At 41.1% G+C, this 20923-nt stretch overlaps 1 protein-coding gene across 3 annotated transcripts in view; it reads left to right on the plus strand.

Moving 5' to 3' along the window:
* Positions 1–20923, plus strand: part of LOC111870043 (S phase cyclin A-associated protein in the endoplasmic reticulum) — a gene marked incomplete at its 5' end in the record, with an annotated part of 200597 nt that overhangs the window by 64231 nt on the left and 115443 nt on the right. For 2 of the 3 annotated variants that reach the window (XM_033753659.1, XM_023861996.2), the window contains 1 exon segment: positions 1304–1403. In XM_033753659.1, coding sequence (XP_033609550.1) covers positions 1304–1403 — 100 coding nt within the window. 3 annotated transcript variants of the gene reach the window in all.

The raw sequence follows: 20923 nt of genomic DNA on the forward strand, positions 1-20923 counted from the left end.
AATGTTAAATTTTAGACTGGGTTCAGTGTGGCAGCAACGTTAAGAGTATACACCTGATGATGGCCGATAGAGGCCGAAACATGTAGTGTAGAAGAGAACAAGATCAAAGACATATAATATATATTGTTTGCACTTGGGACGGAGTTTGTATCATTTATAGAATAGAATGTTATTAATGATGAAAGGATTGCTGAATGTGAAACACAAAGTTCTTCAGAGTCCATTGCCATTTTTCATGACATTTCTTTCAGAATTAGTGTAGATTATGAAATATTTATGGTAGGAACTGTGTCAAGTGCATCTTTTGTTTGGAATATTCTTTTAAGCACATCTATATTTATTTTTATGATGCAAGTCAGTATCAGAACTCCCACAACATGCATGAAGCAGGTTCAGCTGTGACTGGGAAGGGTTTGGTGTGCTTGTTGAAGGATGTTGCTGTGAAATCTTGTATTATGCATACTTCAGATATGCCTGTTTGTTTTCACAATACCTCACATTAAATTTTCACCAAGAAGAATAATGTCCCAAAGTATATCAGAAGCTCAGTACAGTGTGCTGTCCATTAATAATATTATATTGAAGCAGTGAGTAACATAGATTGACTGTGTTTGAGAACAACATTAACGAAGAGGAATGGTGAAAATGAGGTAATGAGCACCTTTCTAATTTGTAGTCATCGCCAAATACTGTTGGGGAGATCAGATCAAAGAGGATGAGATGGATTGGACCATTCAAGAGTTGGATAACAAAGGCAAATAAGAATTTAGTTGGAAAGCGTGAAGGGAAGATAGTGCTTCGGATAACTAAGCACAGATGAGAGGATATTTTAAAGTGGGTCTTAAATAAAAACATGGCAAGAGTGACTGAATTTGCCTTGCTTAGGGTAGAATCCAGTGGTGGGCTGTTGTGAGTGCATCAGTGAACATGTGCATTTGATAAAAGTTTAAATTGCTTGACTAGCTGAGTGATTGCCAGCTTCTTGAGTATTCTACTGCATGGAATTAATTATAATATTATGCACTTAAATATAATTTATTTTAATAAAATTCAAATTGTGTTCATATATAATGATGACATGTTGTAATTTCCTCTCTCTTTGTCAAAAATCACATTGCCAAATATGTGTCTTAAATGATGCATCATGGCATTTATGCTGGAGCATTGTTATTCAGATTCACTGCTAAATGTGTAAGGCACATTTTCATTACAAATGAGTGTGTGATCAGTCAAACTGTCAAAATAGTGTGTAAGTAAAATTGTTTCCAGTAATGGTTCTAAACAGTCCTTTATTATTGAACAGGAGCTCTGATGAGGCTTCTCGCTCTGGTGCTGAACCACGTCACAGAGGATGATGATAGTCCCAAGGAAGAGCTGTGCGTTCGAATGCAAGATGTTGTTAGGTAAGCAACTGAATTATTTTCTGTAGTCTGCAGTTGCTCAAGCAGACTTCTGTGTCAGCTTACATAATTTAATTTAGTAGATCTCTTTTTATGGGTAGGATAATCCATTCTCTAATTTAGATGTTTGCTAAAGAACAGAATACTAGTACTAATCAAGAACTTAGGTTTTGTGTTTCCACAGTTTTGTAAAATTATTGCCTTATTGCAGAGATCCCCTTGGTTCAGCTTGGGATTCTCATATTTCTCACTGAAATTGTCTCGTGATGATTTTTGTCATGGTCATCAGCTAATAAAAGATACTTGAGCTGAAATAAATTCAAGAGTGACTTGTGTCAGGTGTATCATCTGTAAATTTCAGGAAGATCTTTTGTAAACGTGCAACAAATATGGTGAGGGGGGACTGTTCTGTCTCTAGTATGTGGAGGAAACCCCACAGTTTCTTCTGTTTCTAGATATGGGGAAACCCACATTGTCTTCTGCCATTACTAGGATATGTGGATAATCCAACCTGTCTACTGCTGTTGCTAGATAAGGAGAGGAATGGTGATTGGTTGAACATGAAAATATGATTGGAAAGGAGTACAGGAGAAGAGATGGGAGGAAATAAAGGTAAAAAATGGATAGAGGTACAAAGGAATTGAGGTGAGAGAGCTGTCTTAACTAGGAGAACGGAAAGGGAGAAGGGAATGATATTAGAAGAGACAAAAGTTGGAAAAGAAATACCAGAGTAAGAAGGGAAGGAGATGAAAGCAAAAGGGTTATGTGAGGGCAAGAAAGAAATCATTTCCTGTTGTTACAGGTAATGTAAACAACCACCACAAACATACTCCGTGGTTTTAGTCCGCATGTGAACTATGCTGACCGCCTCTGTGGTCTAGTGGTCAGAGTTCATGGCTATAGATCAAGAGGTCCGGGTTCGATTCCCTGTGCTACCAGATTTTCTGAGAGGTAGTGGGTCTGGAACGGTGTCCACTCAGCCTTCTGAGGATAATTGAGGAATTATTTCAAGGAAATAATAGCTCTGGTCTAGAAAACCGAAATTAATGACCGTGGGGATTCGTTGCGCTGCCGACGCGACACCCTCTATCTGCAAAATTTGGCACTAACTTCGCCAACAAGCGAGGGCTGCTCAGTCACTAATCACCACGAAAAACAAAAATAGTGTCTGAAACTGCAATGTCAATTTTTCTGCAAGGGGACACTAGTATGTAGTATACATGTAACATGTACCGTTGTTTGGAAAAGCTGTTGTCTACGACCATCAGTAGCAACTTATGAAGTTGATACGTGTTATTGCTTTTCCGCTCATTATTTGTCCGTAAAGTCACTGCATTATACTTTTTCTGCGTCCTTGCTCATGTTCTGATGCTAATGCGAAATAGGTGACCTGTCACTTCCGGAAAGGTTTGGGCCTTTTTAGAAAAGTGGTAGAATGGAAGATGGAGTCTCATTATTTCTCAAGAAGAAAGAGTGTGCCAACCAGGCCTTCCTCTTTGACGCAACGTCAAAGGCTTGGAGTCTGGAAACAACTCAAATTTGTGCCCGTTCTCATGTTAGACATATCTGGGTTGTTATAGCAGACAGGCAGGCAGACTTCTGGTCTTCTACAAAATAAAGAAATGTGCTTTATGACCTGCGCTTGTGTGTATGTGTGCATAATTGTAATAGATCGTAGATTTTGTAATTAGCATTATTTATTTAGTAACACTAGAGTATAATTTATATGTTGTAACTGACTGTCAGTTTTAATAAGTTTTGACAGTTTAATTTGACATGGGCCAGCAGTCCACCCAGGAAAATAATTGTAATATTAATGAGCAAAGTGTTGGAAAAATACGGTCGTCTTTAAGAGACCCAGGAAAATAATTGAAATATTAATGAGCAAGTGTTGGAAAAATATGGTCGTCTTCAAGAGAATGTTTCAGTTAAAATATTTAAGTTCTGTCTTTGAAGAGACAGGCATAAGCCACAAAGATGTGTGCAACGAAAGGTAGAAGAGATTAGGTGCTACTTGAATGCCAAGTTCAGTGTTATGGGTCTGAAATATAGGTATGATTGCAGAAAATCGTTATATGTTCTATTATAGACTCTCTAAGATCATAAGGGTCAGTCACAGTAGCCGCGTGGTCTAAGACAGTGTTTCCCAACCTTTTTGATGCCGCGGACCCCCTGTACCAAATGTTAATTGACCACGGCCCCCATAAAACCCAGAATGGAAATTTTTTATATTTTACATATCATGAAAGTGGAGCAGTTAGTTACAATTTTACAGCACTAAATGTGTCATTTATGACAACAAAATACTGTTATAAATGGAGCTTATTCGGAAGATCACGAACATATCAATTAGGCCTAATATTGTGAATTTAACACTCACCTAATCAACGATCCACACTTTAACCACCGATCCCTTTGTAAATAAGATCGTGAACAAACTGAATATTTAACCGAGAAAAACACACTTGCATAATATTATAAAAATCCACTGCACAGAAACTAAAGACACACAGGTTGTTCACTCTGCCACTGAAATAAATAAGAAAGGTGTTCAGTGGTCCCATCTTCATTCCCAACCAAAGAAGGATGGATTTTGTGGGGAGGAGGGGGAGACTGGTCAGACAGCAGGTAAGAAGGACAACAGTCCACCCTGAAACACGGGTCTGAGATGCAACAGGCCGACCAAAATAAAATGTCCTTGGGAAAAGCTACACAAATCGTTGGTTATTCACCTCTGCTTTGCAAAGGGAAGGTACTGTTACGGTACTAACAGTCCCGTTTAATTTTACTTCACCCATGGGCCTCAAGAGACCGAGATATACATTGCAAATATCCCAGGTGTGAGGAACATGATAGGATAAAGTTTAATGAAAATAAACTATCCCGTGGACCCCTTTTGAATTACTCGCGGACCCCCGGGTGTCCACGGACCACAGGTTGGCTACCACTGGTCTAAGACATGAATTGTCTTTGCTCGCTTGGACCCTGGGATCGTGGGTTCGAATTCCAATCAGGACATGGATGTTTGGTGTGTGTATGCGTTTATTCTGTGTTTAGGTAGCGGCCTTGTGACGGGCTGATCACTTGTCCAATGAGTCCTACCGCGTGTGAAAAATGATTACGGAACTGAAAAAGAGGCCTGGGCCTTGAATGGGCTGGAAGAGCCATTAAAAAAAACATGGAGCAGTGTCTTGGATTGTAAACATAAATATACAGTGGGATTATTAGTAACAGAATTGGGCTTTTGGAGGAGATGTATAAGGAAAACATTTTTTTGGATAGAGTCGGGAGTGAGTAATTATAAAAGAGGCTGAAGTAGGAAAAAACAATAAAATATCAAATGGATGAGGAGAAGTGACTGACATGATACGGGTATGCTGGTTGAATGGAAGAACATTGCTTACCATGCCAGCCAGTGGAATGGAGTTTAGTAAGGCACCCAGAAAAAGGGGTCGGCTACACCAAATATGGAATGAAGATATTGTCACGTGTTGGGTATATGTCACGCGACAAATAACTTCACACCGTCTTAGATATAGCGAATTTAGTCCACCCACTCTCATAGTTACACAATTCACAATTACACGTACACCATTACTGCCATCTGCAGTATCACATTTGCTTCTCTTGCTTTAGTCACTGCCATGCACCCGATACAACCCGACTCGGCGACTGCTAGATTGAAACTGACTGGTTACTTGTCAATGTCACATTGCGACTGACGATCAGTCAGTCAGTAAGTCTTGGTTTCGAGCCCCATGTGGGGCTCATGACCAGATATTTATTACTGTTTGACAGTTACGGTCTTGATTTTGTGTGGCGCCTTCTCTGACGAGAGGACGGGTCTGTCTTTATATATGCTGCTGGCCCTTGCCAGCGCAGTCTTTCTGGGGTCCGAGTCCCTTGGAATTCGTGACCATAGTTTACTGTCTCATAATTGAGACTTCCCTTTTCGTCGCCTCTTACGACTCGCAGGTTCACGGTGGAGGTATTCGACCCTGCCTCCACACGGGGTCTGGTTACTTGTTACTCTGGTAACTGTTATGTAGCTTCCACACTGACAACACAGAAAACAGTTACGTGATAGCTTTCACTGTTGTGTGACTTCGTGTTTACAGGAGTTGCTGGGGAATGCTGCAGAGAGTTGTTTATTGGTGCGTAGTAACCGCGGTGTCCCCTGTTATGTCACCGCTGTAGAGGGGGGGTCTTTACAGAGCATTGCGCCATCTACGTCACAATATAATGCAACTGTTAAGGTGGAAAGGCCTCCTTAGCTTGTCAATTTAAATTTATTTTGTGCTGGTATCAAATTCTAATGTGTTTTCTTCAGAGAAAAACAAAGGGAAAGGAGGGAGAAAGCCAAGATCATGGTTTGCTTGTGGCTCTGTGTACACTTTAGGCTTGTAATATTATGCAGTACACAGTTATGTATCTTTGTAGACAGATTTCAGACTTTGTACAAACCTGTGGAACCATTTCTTCAGATTATAAGGGAATAGATTACTTTCGAAAGGAAATTTATGAACCAAGTAACTTACAATACCGTCGTAATGAAAGCAACCTCCCCACCTTACAAGAAATCAGGCAAGGTGTAGTTGCTGATAAATCCCTTAAAATTAGTGAAACACTTGTTGAATTTCCAGTATTGTAAATTCATATTAAATGTACAGTCTCACAGAGAGAAAACTTGTAGTTTGGTTACTGTATGAAATGTTTGCAGCATATGAGAAACCTTTTAGATCATGTTTCGAAATTTTTGGTATATCTGATTGAAGTGTGTACACACACACAACACATTGCAAGCTTAGAAATTTTGTGAGGTGGTTGGGGTTACCCGCTACCCCATCACCAGGCAAGAGAATGTGCTGCGGGGGAGGGGGGGAAGGAAATGTGGGAACTAGGAAGAGGGACCGGCGTCACAATCATAAGTGATTCCCGAACTCGTTTATTGTGAAGCCCCCTTGATGGGAATTAAAGAGTTTGAGGCGTAGGAACCAATAAAAATGACTTGAAATATTTTGGGAATTTAAGCATTAGTTGCTAATGGGCATCAGTAATGTCTGTGAAGTACTTTTTGTTATAATGTAAGTTTGAAGTTTAATATGGCCATTTCTTGTCAGTTTATAAAATTCCGTGGCTTTAGTCCGCAAGCGAACTATACCGACTGAGCGATCACCGCGTGTCGGCGAAGTTAGTGTCAACTCTTAGCGGATAGGGGGTATTGCGTGGTCATCGCAACGAATCCCCACGGCCGTTAATTTCGGTTTTATAGACCGGAGCCGCTACTTTTCCAATTAACTAGCTCCTCAGTTATCCTCACGAGGCTGAGTGGACCTCGCTCCAGGCCTACTACTTTTCAGAAAATCTGGTAGCGCCTGGAATCGAACCCGGACCACTGGATCTGTAGCCAGGAACTCTTGACCGCTAGACCACAGAATGTGTAAGATAATAGACAATCAGCTTTTTCGGCTGCTTCCTGAAGAAAGCCTCTCGGGCTTTGTGGGTTGGGTGCCTCCCACCTTGGGAAACTTTATTTTAGACACCTTCTGTGCCCCCTAAATTTAGTATACTGAAAATAAACCCAGGACTTCGCGGTTACTAGGCAGATGCAGTATCTACACCACCACGCCTTTCTCTTTTTGAGTGCAAGTGGGAGATCACAGTGACGCCCTTAATCATTGACAGAAGTTCTCTATCCTGCCATAACTACCGTTCACTTCATGTGCTCATATTTGTTAATTCCTAACACTGTTGTACCTTTACACAGAACGGAAGCCTCATATAGTACTCCATAATAATACGCATTCGTATGAGTATGTGTGTTTTTGTTCATGTAAAATTTCAGTCCTACTAAAATACAACCAGAAGGTTTTTGAACGATCGAGTAGACGTCTTGTTCAGGTCGGCAAACAAAGAAGCTGATATGGAAAGCAGCTTGATGCTAGCTACCGAGACACGCAATGTAATCTGTCTTGAACATTTTTAAGACGCGGCTTGTGTTTGTGTACACATAACATACCTTGTAGACGTAGAATGGTGGTAGTAATAGTAGTAGTATATTTGTCAACAGAGATGTTCGTGTACGTTTACCAAGCCCCTAGCAAGAAGCAGGAGCTGCTTTGTGAGAAACCTCGTCAACTTTATCATGAGGCCATCTGCCGAAGCGAAACACGATCGTGCCTAAGCACTGTCGGTCTCCGGTTGTTGATCCTTTCAGCAAAAGTCTTAAAACGTTTACAGAGCTCTCCAGAAGCAGGCAGACCGCCAAGTCTCCGGGTCGTCGTTAAGATTGTGCTGCCCATCCTACCCTCTCCTTCGCTACTTCCTCTTCATCTCGTCTTCCAGGGTTGACAAGGAATACGGCTTACATAGCTGAAGTATAAAGATAATTCTTTTATCGAATGTTGTAAAATGTGTGATGTTTTATGTTTATCACTAAAAGGATTTTCTCGCATTTTTGTGTGAAAAGTTTAAAACTAAAAGCCTTTGGCTCCAGAACGTTGTTTATTTGCGACAGAGGAGCTGTTGTGACTTTTGTAAATGCGCGATTGATGGTGTCTGGTGTATTTAATGATGCTTTGTCGGCTGCACTGGTTATGCAGATTCCAGTGGGGGGGTAACCAACTGATGAATAGGAAAGATGTGGAAGGAACAAATCATGGTCTACCTTAAGATATTCCCAAAGTTTCTTGTAGGGACTGAGGAAAACCACTAGAAAACAGTAACCGGTCTCCAGTTCGAAAAGTGGACCAATGACCTTTCGAATATGAAGCAGGATTGTTCCCCCAACGCTGGTACGTTCTGTTGCAAATATAGAATTTCGAAAGACTTCCACATTTCACGTGCCCTCAAGCGAAGTTAAACATTTCGATTTAATATTTGTTTATCGAAGCTCATACTGTTTTCATTTTGTTCATAAAATGTCTGTGAGTACGTGCCTGTTGGTATTTCTGCTGTTCTAATGTAAATACAATATGCGGCCAGACAGATAACCAGATTGTTTTAATAGCAGTTGGCAGCACTTTCGCGTTATCGCGTTTCGGATCACTAGACTACGTGACAGCAATTTTGTGCCAACAGGTGTTGGGACTCGGTTTCATTTTGTGAATGCAGTACTTATTTTTTTTTTGCTTTATTTGTCAAAAAATAAAGAGGAAAGAAATTTCCTCAGGCCTTTCTACAGGATTTTCGAAATAAGCAGAAGCGGAAGAACGTAATTATATGACGAGATTTGAGAGTTCCAGTAACCAGAGTTTCCATTGGAAGATCCCAGCACCCGACACCGAAAACAGCGCTATCATCAAAATCAGAGAGGAATTATACTGATCTGCTTTCAGTTGATGCAACGTTGTTAAATAACCTACCACCACCATCCATCGAGATATCCAAATGATTGACCTGACTAGTGACATCATAACATTTCGTTTTCCTACATAGCGTTTTGTGTAAAGTGATTTTTGTCCTAAAAACAAACTTCACCGACAAGCATCAGTCGCTCGGTCGGTATAGTTCGCTTGCGGTCTAAAACCACGGATTTTGCTTTTTTTTGTAATCTTTAAATTCTTTACCGACTGTGATAGCCAGTATTATTGACAGACGTACTTATAAACATCTTGTCTTAAAAAGCATTGTATCACTACGTATAGTCGTATAACCCTCTCAGTCCTATTCACGAGAAATTTATCCTGCAAGAACTCTCCTTTCGGTTATGGATTTATTTAGTTTTGATGTCGGTAAAAGAAACGTGGTGAGCCATCTCTCAAGTATTCTTAGTTTTTCAGGAATACAAGTTAAATCACACAGTACTGTAAAACTATGCGTAGGTAGTAAGCTATACAAAAATATAAATTTGATTTTCGTACGGCGATAAATATTAAGGTTACGGTCTTTTGGGATCTGACGCCACATACTTTTGTTGGTAGGTACCAATGTTTCGGAAGAAACCATTATTACCATCTAAAAGGTAGTACACGTAGATCTCTTTCACATAAAGATCGTTTCCTCTGAAACGTCGATACTCATCTCCTTATTTTCATGGTGTTATGTTCTAGAAGGAGGCTGCAATATTTATATGTAGAAACCAACACGGGAAAGGTTGAACTGAAATATGGATATTCATGTATAGGCCTGATGATAATTTAAGGAGTTCCGCAATTATTCTGTCCTTTAAATATAATTTTGTTTCTTTTTAGCCCATTTTCCTTATTTTGAAGAGATAAGAGTAGCCTTATGAGATCACCTCGCTGTCTGTGTCTGTCCCTCCCCCCCTGAAAACTTCTGAATGCCTGGACCAGTCTTCGTGTATCATGGCACCCGGGCCCATATCAACAGCATACTAATTGAATCCCTCTCATCAGTAGTACTAATATTACAGTCTCTCAAATTTTCATATCAAATGCCTCATTCGTAGTGAATGGAAAGTATGCGATTATTCTTCCCAGAACTTATTGTATTTATGGTTTATTTTACGACGCTGTCAGCGCCTCCCACACTAGCGTCGAATGGTAGGGTGATTGGTGTATAATGAAGTGAAGAGCTTGTGCTAACCCAGCATATACTCGTATCTGGAGGGATTGAGGATAACTGGTGTTCCGGCTGAGATTCGAACCGGGCATTCCCAGATACAGGTCAGGCGGTTTTGCCGCTATACCAACCTGCTCGATCTTAGACTACAGTGTACAGCGTCGAGTGATAAGATGATCAGTGATTGACGAAAGGGAAGGGACTTGAAAGGAGTGGTCCTAATCTAATTTGAAGTAGCAACCCAGCATTCTCCTGAAGTAATTGAGGAAATCCGCGTAGAACCCCGGTCGCAGAACGTAATGCATTATTTTTAATTGAGAACCCTATGACCAGAACTTATTTGAAAAATCCACGTTGAAGAATGAAGTACGAGGCAGTTTGAATATGTTAGTATGCTGATGAGAGAGAAAGAACCGAGAAAGACGGTAAACCCTATTCAAATAGCAGGGTAATCCTTTTCATGTAGCGACAAAGTTTTAATAGGAAAGATAGTTGGGATCAGAACCTTAATTGAAAATTAGCCTGAGCAAGCATCTCATCTCTGCTGATGTCGGGCCTAGACTGTAGCTACTTGCCTGATGTGCTCCTTATATGTTAAAACCGGGAAATCTTGGATCCATCTCGTAAAGTAAACTTGTAGAAAAACACATTAAACATCTGAAGGAAAGGCAAAGACAGTAGTGTGTACAGTAACAGTAATATATAGAGTGGTTAAAGTATTTGGGTTGCAACTAGTTCTAATCAGAATTTAATCAAGTTTGAGAAAGTGTTCGGGGCCGTTCAAAAAGCACTGTACGTGTTGTAGTTCACATTAAGCCACATTTCGGTTAATCGTTGTGGGTTTTATCAAAATTTTGCATCAGGCTCCTAAATCAGGAATAATTGCAGCTGTAAGCAATTGTCCTTAATGTAACTCTCATGAGAAATGTATATACAATAAGGTAAAGCTGGCCCTGTGCGTAATTAGTTAATCACTATGCCGTGAAATCATATCGGGGAGTAGAGGTATAGCTACGCTTTTCTTGACATCGGCAGTGGATGGAGGTGAGTGGTCAGCTTCACTCCCCTGCTGCTTTACTCCCCGAGAAAGAGCCCCCGATACCCATTGGATAGGAGGCTGTATGGGCCCCAGAGTCGGTTTGGTCGCTGTGGAGAAGAGAAAAATCTTGCCCTGCCGGGACTGAAACGAGGGTTATGCAGCCCATAGCCCTTGGCTATACCGACTCCAAATATGTGTGTGTGTGTGTGTGTATATATATATTCACATACGTATTATAGTACATTTGTAAAGTAGTGTTATGTAAGTTTTCGGCGGCCGTACCTTATAAGTACGTAATAAAACGGCGTTAAAACATGTAACTTAGTTGTTCAAGCCAAGGTCGAATTGTAAGATGACCTTCAATAACTAGGCCTTTTTTTTACGCTACTTAACATGTGCCTCGTTTAACGTCGTTAGATACGTTCTTGGAAGCCGCGACGCTATGTGAAACAACATTAAACGGGTCCATTTTTACCATGAGAACTAACTCCGTGGTTTTAGTCCGCAAGCGAACTATAGCGACCGCTGCTTGTCGGCTAAGTTAGTGCCAACTTTAGCGGATAGAGGGTGTCGCGTGGTCAGCGCAGCGAATCCCCACGGCCGTTAATTTCGGTTTTCTAAACCGGAATCGCTACTTTTCCATTTACGTATCTCCTCAATTATCCTCACGAGGCTGAGTGGACCCCGTTCCAGACCCACTACTTCTCAGAAAATCTGGTAGCGCAGGGAATCGAACCCGGATCTCTGGATCTATAGCCAGGAACTCTGCCCAGTAGACCACAAACCATAAGAAATAAGTTGGTTACGCTCCCCAGCCTTCCTCCACCCCCATAACATACAATACAATATAGGCAATATGATCGCGGTTGTAAATACTCGTATATTTTGGGGTGTAAATGCCTGCAGTTATAAACTGCAGTAATGTTTATTTAACATCGTATTCACCGATGTCCGAGGATGAAGCGAGTGAGTGATGGATAACGGCCCGGTCTCGTTAACATTATACACTTGCCTGAGCGAATAATCCTCCACTCCGGCGGTTTTTTTTCTATGGGATGAACAGTGACGCAACAACGAGGTAAAGCGAGGCTATGTGGAGCCGTGGTATTAGATAATGTCAGCGTAATAACGAAACAATGTTAACGGGAACAACGTTAAGCGAGGACTAGTGTGTTAAGTTTTTCAGAGTAGACAAGAAGTTCTTGGTGCAAGAACTAATCGCATACTGTCCTTTCACTACATATTTAGTACTACAACAAGTGGGGCAAAACTTTATTATGTATGCGTAAGTTAGTCATTAAAACAAATATAAATTCGATTTTTATAGAACCTGTATTGTATTGAAACAATTTAAAGAGGTAAATTTTCTGTTGAGACGGCCTCAGGTGGCATGATAAACATACGAGGTTTTACGATGATGCATTTAAGCAATATTAATGCTATTTCTTAAATACATAGGGCGTTCCGTAAATAATGCCTCCTATTTTTTTGTGTTAATATGTAACGTCAGAGATGGATGTTGGTGGTGTTGTAGTAAAGGTTGAACCTTCCCGCCAATCTACTGTTAGTTTGGTTGTCGTGCGACAGATAGCGACAGTAGAGCAGTCTACCAAAATGGTGTCTGACATGGAAGTACGTATGAAACACAGATGTGTTATTGAATTTCTCACTGCCGAACAAATTGTACCCATCCATCGACACTTGCTAAAGGTGTACGGAGACAATACAGTGGATGTCAGCACAGTGAGGCGGTGGGTAGTGCGTTTCAACAGTGGCGAAAGTGAAGTGCACGACAAGCCACGCCCTGGGCGTCCCTGCTCAGCTGCCACTCCTCACAATGAACAGCGCCTCGATCAGCTCATCCATACAGATCAGCGGATAACGACCAGGGAACTGCATGCATGGCTTAATATCGGCTGTAATGCATTGGAAACGACGTTCGGGAAGCTGGATTATCGCAAAGTATGTTCCAGGTGGGTCCCGCGGATGCTTACATAGGACCACAAAACTCATCGAATGGAAGTTTGTCAGGACCTGTTGCATCAGTTTGAGGCTGAAGGTGACAAGTTTCTGGACAGCATCGTCACCAGAGATGAGATGTGGCATCACCACTATGAGCCGGAATCCAAAATACAGTCCATGGAGTGGCGATTCCGGATTCCCCAAGAAAAAAGAAGTTCAAGACACAGCCATCAGCAGGGAAAATGATGTGCACGGTCTTTTGGGATAGGTGGGGTGTGATTGTGTTGGATTTCCTGAAGCCTGGTGAGACTGTCAATTCTGAACGCTACAAGATGAAGCTGACTAAGCTGAAAGCCCACATTTCCCGAGTCAGGCCAGAAAAGCAGACAACCTTTCGCTTGCAACATGATAACGCTAGACCCCATACCAGTTTGGCAACCACCGCGCACATTGCGAGGTTTGGCTGGACTGTCCTACAACATCCACCTTATAGCCCCGGTTTAGCACCTTCAGACTTCCATCTCCTTGGGCCTATGAAAGACGGACTACGTGGGCAACATTTTCCAGAGAATGATGCTGTCACTGCAGCTGTAAGAAAGTGGCTAGCCTCTTCTGGTGCAGACTTTTACGGGCGCAGCATACAGGCTCTTGTTAATCGCTGGCAAAAGTGCATAACGAATGGTGATGATTATGTGGAAAAATAACTGTAAGTAGCTGAAATCTTGCTCTATTTAACTGCATTATTATGCTTTCTGTATCTGTTGTAGTTTTCTTAAAAAAATAGGCATTATATACGGAACGCTATAATACTTTGGGAAGCTTCATTGTTGGTATTACTGATCGGTGGGACTTGTGAAGAACGCCGATAATGTCATAGGGCATGATAGAATATCAAGTTTCATAACTGTCGGTTCAGGCATTCAAGTAATATTAAGGTTATTACATCAACAACTTGATATGCTGTAATGTTGGTGTTACTGATGGTGGGGATGCATGAAGTAAGTCGTTAACATGAGCTCAGGTAGCATGAAGTACTTACCATGTTCCGTGATGATTGGTGCTAGTATTCAAATAATATTCAGCTTATTACCTCAAAAATTTGAGAGGCTGTAGTGTTGGTGTTACTGATGGGAGGAATTTAAAGCCCCTGGTGCTCATTGGATACGACGTTGGGTGGATCCCAGAGTCGGTCTGGATGACTCCGAAAAGAGAAAAAGTAGTACTCACAGAGGTTATAAATGCTTAGAAAATCTTAGGTGGAAGTCCCAAAGGGGAGAAAGCACTGTAGAATCTTAGGCATAGATGGAAGGAGTGTTAGTGACTAGATGAGACACAGTATTGGATTGAGAGTTTAATTAATCGACCTCTTGTAATTGTTAATTAGAAATAATGATGATATTATGATTGATTTATACAATGTTGAAGTAACAATAGCAGGTAACACTTGCACAGCAAGCTGAATTTAAGTACAAAATTAAACAATGACTACAGACAGAAATGATTGAGAATTTGTCACATAAATGGAACGTCTGGTGCCTGACTTTGGACAATTAGAGGGAAATCCATTCTGATCCTCCATAACATCAGTTCAATACATGCACTTGCATCCTCAAAGCTGCAATGCCCAGAAGATCCCTGCTGGATATCTTTCTTCAGGATAGAAGAGACCAGTGACTTAAGCGATCGGCGATGTGGAAGCCCTTGCTTGTGAGGAAATATCACGGATGTGTCAATCACAGTGCCATGGATGATACGCAAGGCACGAAGGTCATTCTCCAGTCCATGACCCACAAGGATAGTATCAGCATTGATGAGGTTCATTAAATCATTTTGTACATCACATAAGGATTTTGTTCCGTATTCCCTGAGATCATTTTCAGTGATTCCTGAGAACCTCGTGTTGTAATCTATAACGTAGTTCTCTGGCCTCACCAAGGTGTCGTACACAGGGCGTCCATCTGCTGCCACTAGTGTCACTCTTGCTAACTCAAGACCATGCGTTGTGTAACACATCTCGCAGTCTAATGCATATATCCCAGAATTGCCATCATGGGACGGAGTCTGGCGAAAAGGGGTTCGGACGTAACCATCAAAGGGGCCATTATATCCAGGGCCAATGGCATTCCACACGTGTAGTTTTGCCGTGGTACATCCACTTGTATTTTGTTTGGCTCCACAGCAACTGTATTCTTTGCCAGTTTTCTTAGCACCTCTGTTCTTGCGCTTTGGTCCCACTGCTTTCCGTAACTTCCCCCAGTGATATATGCATTGTTCTTGAGTTATGTATTCTCCATCCATTGTCACGAAGAAACCACGACCACATCGGGCACACGTTTTCTTGTCAGTACCACTGTTCATTGGTTCGGATTCGTTTTCCAAACCTTGATGACTGTCATAAGACGGTGTTCTTGTAAGCATAAACTTCTTATTTTTAGCATTACCATCGAGGCGTGAGGAAGTACGGTTCCTTTGAAAGAGCGTGAAGGTCGCAGGATCGTTGTAGATAATTGCTCGTCCAGGATATTCGGGACTTTCAACGGGGTAACCTAGTGCTAGAAGCAGGCCAGAAGTCAGGATATAATGATATAGGAGTACTGAAAGATCTATGTGACTTAACTTGAGCTCGGCATGCTGCGGTAACACATCGGTTTCGATGCTGTGGCCGCGGTTACAGTTCCCATCTCCGGAATTCTCTGAACACTTATCCATGCCCATGATGCTACCCACGTAGACTGCTGAGGGTCCGTTTTGATATGCCTGTAGTGAATCATGGTCTCCATGAGTACGGCTCATCTGGCGGGTGAAGAGAGTGCTGCTTTCACTCCCGCTGAACTGCTCACTAGCATCCCCGTCTTCTATGGGAATCATTTTGCACTCTGTGGTATTCTGCACAAGTCCTGTATTCACTCGCTGCCTGGTGACTACAACTTTATACTGGGCCTGCCAAGGTCCAGGACTAGTATAAAGCTTTTGCACGGACCCAATAGAAAACCGCCTTCAACAGTGTCTCTGTTTATCGACGCGTTGCTTAGGCAACGTCTGTGTTTTCTGGCTGCATTAATCCTGCACCTTATCAATATTGTAAGGTGGATGGATACAGCGTTGCTAGGTAACTGACCATTAAACACCTCGCGACCAAATACATGCATGGCAACAGCGGGAGTGAGGCGTTTTCTATGCGTTCGGCTTCATGGCCGTTGCTATGCGATCGCTTGGCAAACACGTTCCAACAGTATAGACTGTTTCTGCGTCGTCATATCGGAGGCTATATAACGACGGTTTGAGACAGAACAGAGGAGAGTATTTGAGATTGTATGAGTGTGTTCAAGTAACAGAGTGACAGCAACGGGCAGATCGTAGAAGACCTGTGAAGATTAAAAGTGTGATCTGAAGACCTTAATAATGTGCATTATTTGGAGTAATTTGAAGCGCTCATTTCTGTGTTGAGATGCGTTACCCAGAGAGGACTAGTATGTGCGTGCAACAGTGAATTATGAGGTGTATGTAAATCAGCTATAGCCCTGTATTTAAGAGTAATTAACAGAGAATGTGTAACCAAGATGCTAATAAATCCAATGATCCGAACCAGAACCCGTCATTTCGTCACGCGTACCCCCCTATACGTGACAGTATTATAACATTATTCATATTCTATATTTTTATTTTAAATTAAATTATTGTTAACACTGTAGTGGACCTCGTATTCTGTAAAAGACGTGAATATCTTGAGTAATGGATTGGCTATTCGCTTGTTAAGTAGAATTAAGAGGTTATTGTGATGACGTACAGGGTATTAATGCGTCACACTCCGCTCGTATCATTCCTGCAAATGGACGAGTCGTGATGTTATGCATTCCATTAAGAAGTACGTGATTCCTTACTTACTTACTTACTTACTTACTCATGGAGCTGAGCCCTTCTTGAGGAGCCGCCAATTCTGCAGCTACTCAAGAATTTCCCAGCATTCTATGGAACCCGAAGGTTCATCACCGTGTTCACAAGAGCCCTCCACTGGTCCCTATCCTGAGCCAGATCTATCCAATCCATACCATTCCATCCTATCTCTCTAAGATCCATTCTAATATTGTCCACCCACCTACGTCTTGGTCTTCCCTGTGGCTCTTTCCTTCTGGCTTTCCCACCAATCGAAAAGATGGCAGAGGGTGCGAAAGTGACCGTTTGAAGACAAATAAGCGGGCGTTTTGTTATCTGGATTTAGGATAGCCACAGAAAGTCAGAATGTTCGATATGGGGCCAGGTTATCCATGACGCGTCGGTTACGAAGAAATGTTGAGCAGAACACCGTAATTATGGGTGGAAAAATATCCTGATAATACCGATTTATGAATGCGGTAATTAGAATTATATGGCAGTTTCTGAGATACGTCTTATAGCATTGTCTACATTTTTTGTCATAATTATTCACAGTTATGTGCAGTAAGAACGCTAATATGTATTCCACGAGATTGCGCGATCAAGGCAATAAAATAAATTCATTAGTAAGGACTAAGTCACAAGAGAAACCTATAGAAGGCAATGTGAACTCTGTTTCGGAGTGTATTATTTGATGAAGTCTTATCAAAACCTCGATATGCCATCTCTCCAGTTCAAATATCGCGCGCACACACCACATTCTTGCGTGTAGTTCTCGTATGTTTGAACTAGGATTTCATTCCAATTTTTTCCGTGTTTCAATTCCGTTCCCTGTTATAAAACAGAATAAGATATAAATTACCTTGGAGATGGTTTTCTGGCCATGCACGAAGAACTGAATATTTGCAGAAGAAATAACGAAAGGAGAATGTCAGTCGTTAGTGCAGAATCGTACCTTGCAGGATGGAATGTAAACCCCTCTATTCAGTAATAGCCTTATGATACTGTAACTTCGTGGTAATGATTGCCGGTGTATTTAGTGATCATTTGTCAGCTCCGTTAAATTACATAATTCCAAATCGTAGTATGATTTATGTATGGTAGAGTAGAAGATATATGGGAAGAACCGATCGTGGCCTTTGGAAGTCGAAGGAATCGCAAAGAGAGCTTTACGCAAATACTGGAAATTGCAATTAGTGGCAAAATAAATGATACAAAAACACAGACTTATGAATAAACACAAAAAGCAGAAGAGCCATGCAGTTCTGGGCGTCAATATGAATTGCCATTTAAAGCAGCAATTAACGAAACAGGATTAGTGGAGCAGAATATAGGACTTTTTGTTGCTGAGCATTTTACTTTAAACGTTTCTTATTATCTTTCGGATTTATGTAAGTCATGTTTCTCCTTCTTATCATAAGTTGCACCGAACTAAGTGCACTTCAATTGTACCTAAGATTTTGGGACAGTATTTTTAACAACGTTTAGAATATTTAAGCAGTAGGGAGTACAGCATGCTCATAGATGAAAGCAGTGATATTTCTGTAACATAACTTTTCGATATCGTTATTCGATATTACAGAGTAAACAGTGCATTGTAATGACATCTTTGGATTTGGTGGAGCTCGTAAGCTGTACAGCCGATAGTATTTGCGAAGTGTTAAACAGCTGCATTGAAAATAAAGGACTAAACTTAAGAAAAGTTTAATTATTGTACCTGAAAACGCCTCAACCATGTTTGGGGTAAACAGTGGGGTGTACTAGAAACTTAAAGCCGAGTTACCATCTTGCAATTGTCGTAGTAAGATGGGTTTGTCGCTTTCTTCAATTGGCGATGTCTTATGCAGCTGCCGAATGTTTTTCAAGACATTTTAAATATCTTATTATGGTAAGGTTCAACTGGTTTCTCCTTTCAGCACTGCGTCAAGCAAATTGTAAGGAAATTTACAGCGCTATTAATAAAGCCAGTCTCACTCTCAAGCTACTGCAAAGGAGCCAGACTCGCCGCTTATCAATTGCAGGTGCAGTCTGCCGTATTGCTCAACAATGGGTTGAACTGAGATATCTCCTTTAAAAGATCTCTGCTGCGCTGCCAGAATTCTGCATGAAATGTTTAAAACTGAACAGAAGCAAATCTCCTTATTATTATTATTATTATTATTATTATTATTATTATTATTATGTGGTGCAACGTACTGTGATATATTAGGAGATTATTTTTGTTGTTAGTTTTATATATAACTAGGGTGACCGGAGTTTGAGAGTGGAAAAAGAGGACAGACACACCGTTAACTACAATTTGTCATCCATGTAAACGACTCCTCCGTTTTCTGTGGCTCTAACTCTATACTATATAAACGTGGATGGCGCAACAGGAAGTAGGGGTCACGTGAACTCTGCGTTTCCACGAGTGACGTCACGAACCCCCCACTCGTCCCATCATTACGCAACGCTCGGTAAACACCCCTCCCCTCTAGGCTGTGACGTCACGCAACAGGCGAGTCCGTGCAGCGACTATTGCTAGGCAGTGCGTAGGTAGAAACACCTGACAACAATACCCGATATCAATATTGCTAACGTAATACTGAATTAACTGTTTTTCGTATATGATGTTAAAGTAAAATAATCTTAATGAACTACGGAATATATTAATGGGGGAGAATGTCTTACAACCGCGCTATTTTCATAGTCTAAACAACTCGACAAAAGGTGTTGGGATTATCGCCTTTAAAGATTTAATAAAGAGAAAAATGTTCTCCTTTCTTTAGTTTATATTTGGTAAGCTCACCTTCGTTTGATGTTATTTTCTTCTGAGTTGTTATTAATGAATAGAGGGATGTGTAAGGAATTGAAATATAGTAATATTTTATTTGTTGCTCTATTTAACTAGCCTGGCGATATTGTATGGACCCAGGAAAGAAATGACAGAGTGAGCAAATGAATATTGACCTACCAGTTACTGAGTATTAATGTGCTTAGAACGCCAAAGTATGTACACTTATGAAGTGAAAGCGGCCCACTTCCTGGAAGATGTCATGTCCCTAAGCAGGTTTGGCTGTTGTGGGAGATGCACGTAGAACTGAAGGCATGAATAATCATGTAACTTATATTGCAGCAGGAGATCGTGGTGAGCCTGTTTCTTTCATCTCTCCATTCTGCGTTCATCAAGAGAAACATTCATTCAATACTGTCATCATGACCGATAATGCAAAAGAAAAAATTGATACAAATATTAGATCTTTTAGGTCTTAAAAATTATGATATTTCAAGCAACGCAGAATGGCTGTCTGTATTACTACTCTTCTTAAAGCATTTAACCCACTTGTCACTAACTGACGGGCTTCGAAATCTTCGGTGTTCTGAACATTTCACACAAAAGTCTAGGTTGCAGAAGTGTTCAAAACATTTGACATCATCCACTAGCACGGCTGCATTCTGTGTTCACAGACAATGTATCTGCTCCATGCTGCATACAGTTACGAAGTATGCATGCTGGATATCCTTCACCGATTAATAGAAAACAACAAACAAACAAACAAACACCGTGGTTTTAGCCCTTAAGCGAACTGTACCGACAGAGCGACCGCCGCTTGTCGGCGAAGTTAGTGCCAACTTTAGTGGATAGAGGGCGTCGCGTGGTCAGCGACCACTGCCGTTAATTTCTGTTTTCTAGACCTGAACAGATATTTTCTTGAAATAGCTCCTCAGTTATCCTCACGAGGCTGAGAGGACCCCGTTCCAGACTCACTACTTCTCAGAGAATGTGGTAGCGCCGAGAATTGAACCCGGACCTGTGGATTTGTAGGCACGAACTCCGACCACTAGACAACAGAGGCGGTCAACACTGATTAATTCTTTCTTTAATTTATGTTTCAAAGCATGCAAGACATTTTTCTTTCCAGAGCGACTGTCCCCTCCAAAGTTAATGGTCATATTGTCATCAGAGAATACAACACACTTTGTAAGGAAGCTGTCTTTTTCAGTGTTTGTGTAACGCAGTTCACTATCGTTTCAGACTTTTCATTTGGTATGCTATCTAGATATATAAATTTTGATTTAATACAGTGAACTTTAGGTGGCTGTTGTATCACAACAGGAAGTAGTTTCAGTGAAAAATTGTTGCTGC

The sequence above is a fragment of the Cryptotermes secundus genome, unplaced genomic scaffold, assembly GCF_002891405.2.
Source record: "Cryptotermes secundus unplaced genomic scaffold, Csec_1.0 scaffold165, whole genome shotgun sequence".
Taxonomy (NCBI): Eukaryota; Metazoa; Arthropoda; class Insecta; order Blattodea; family Kalotermitidae; genus Cryptotermes; species Cryptotermes secundus.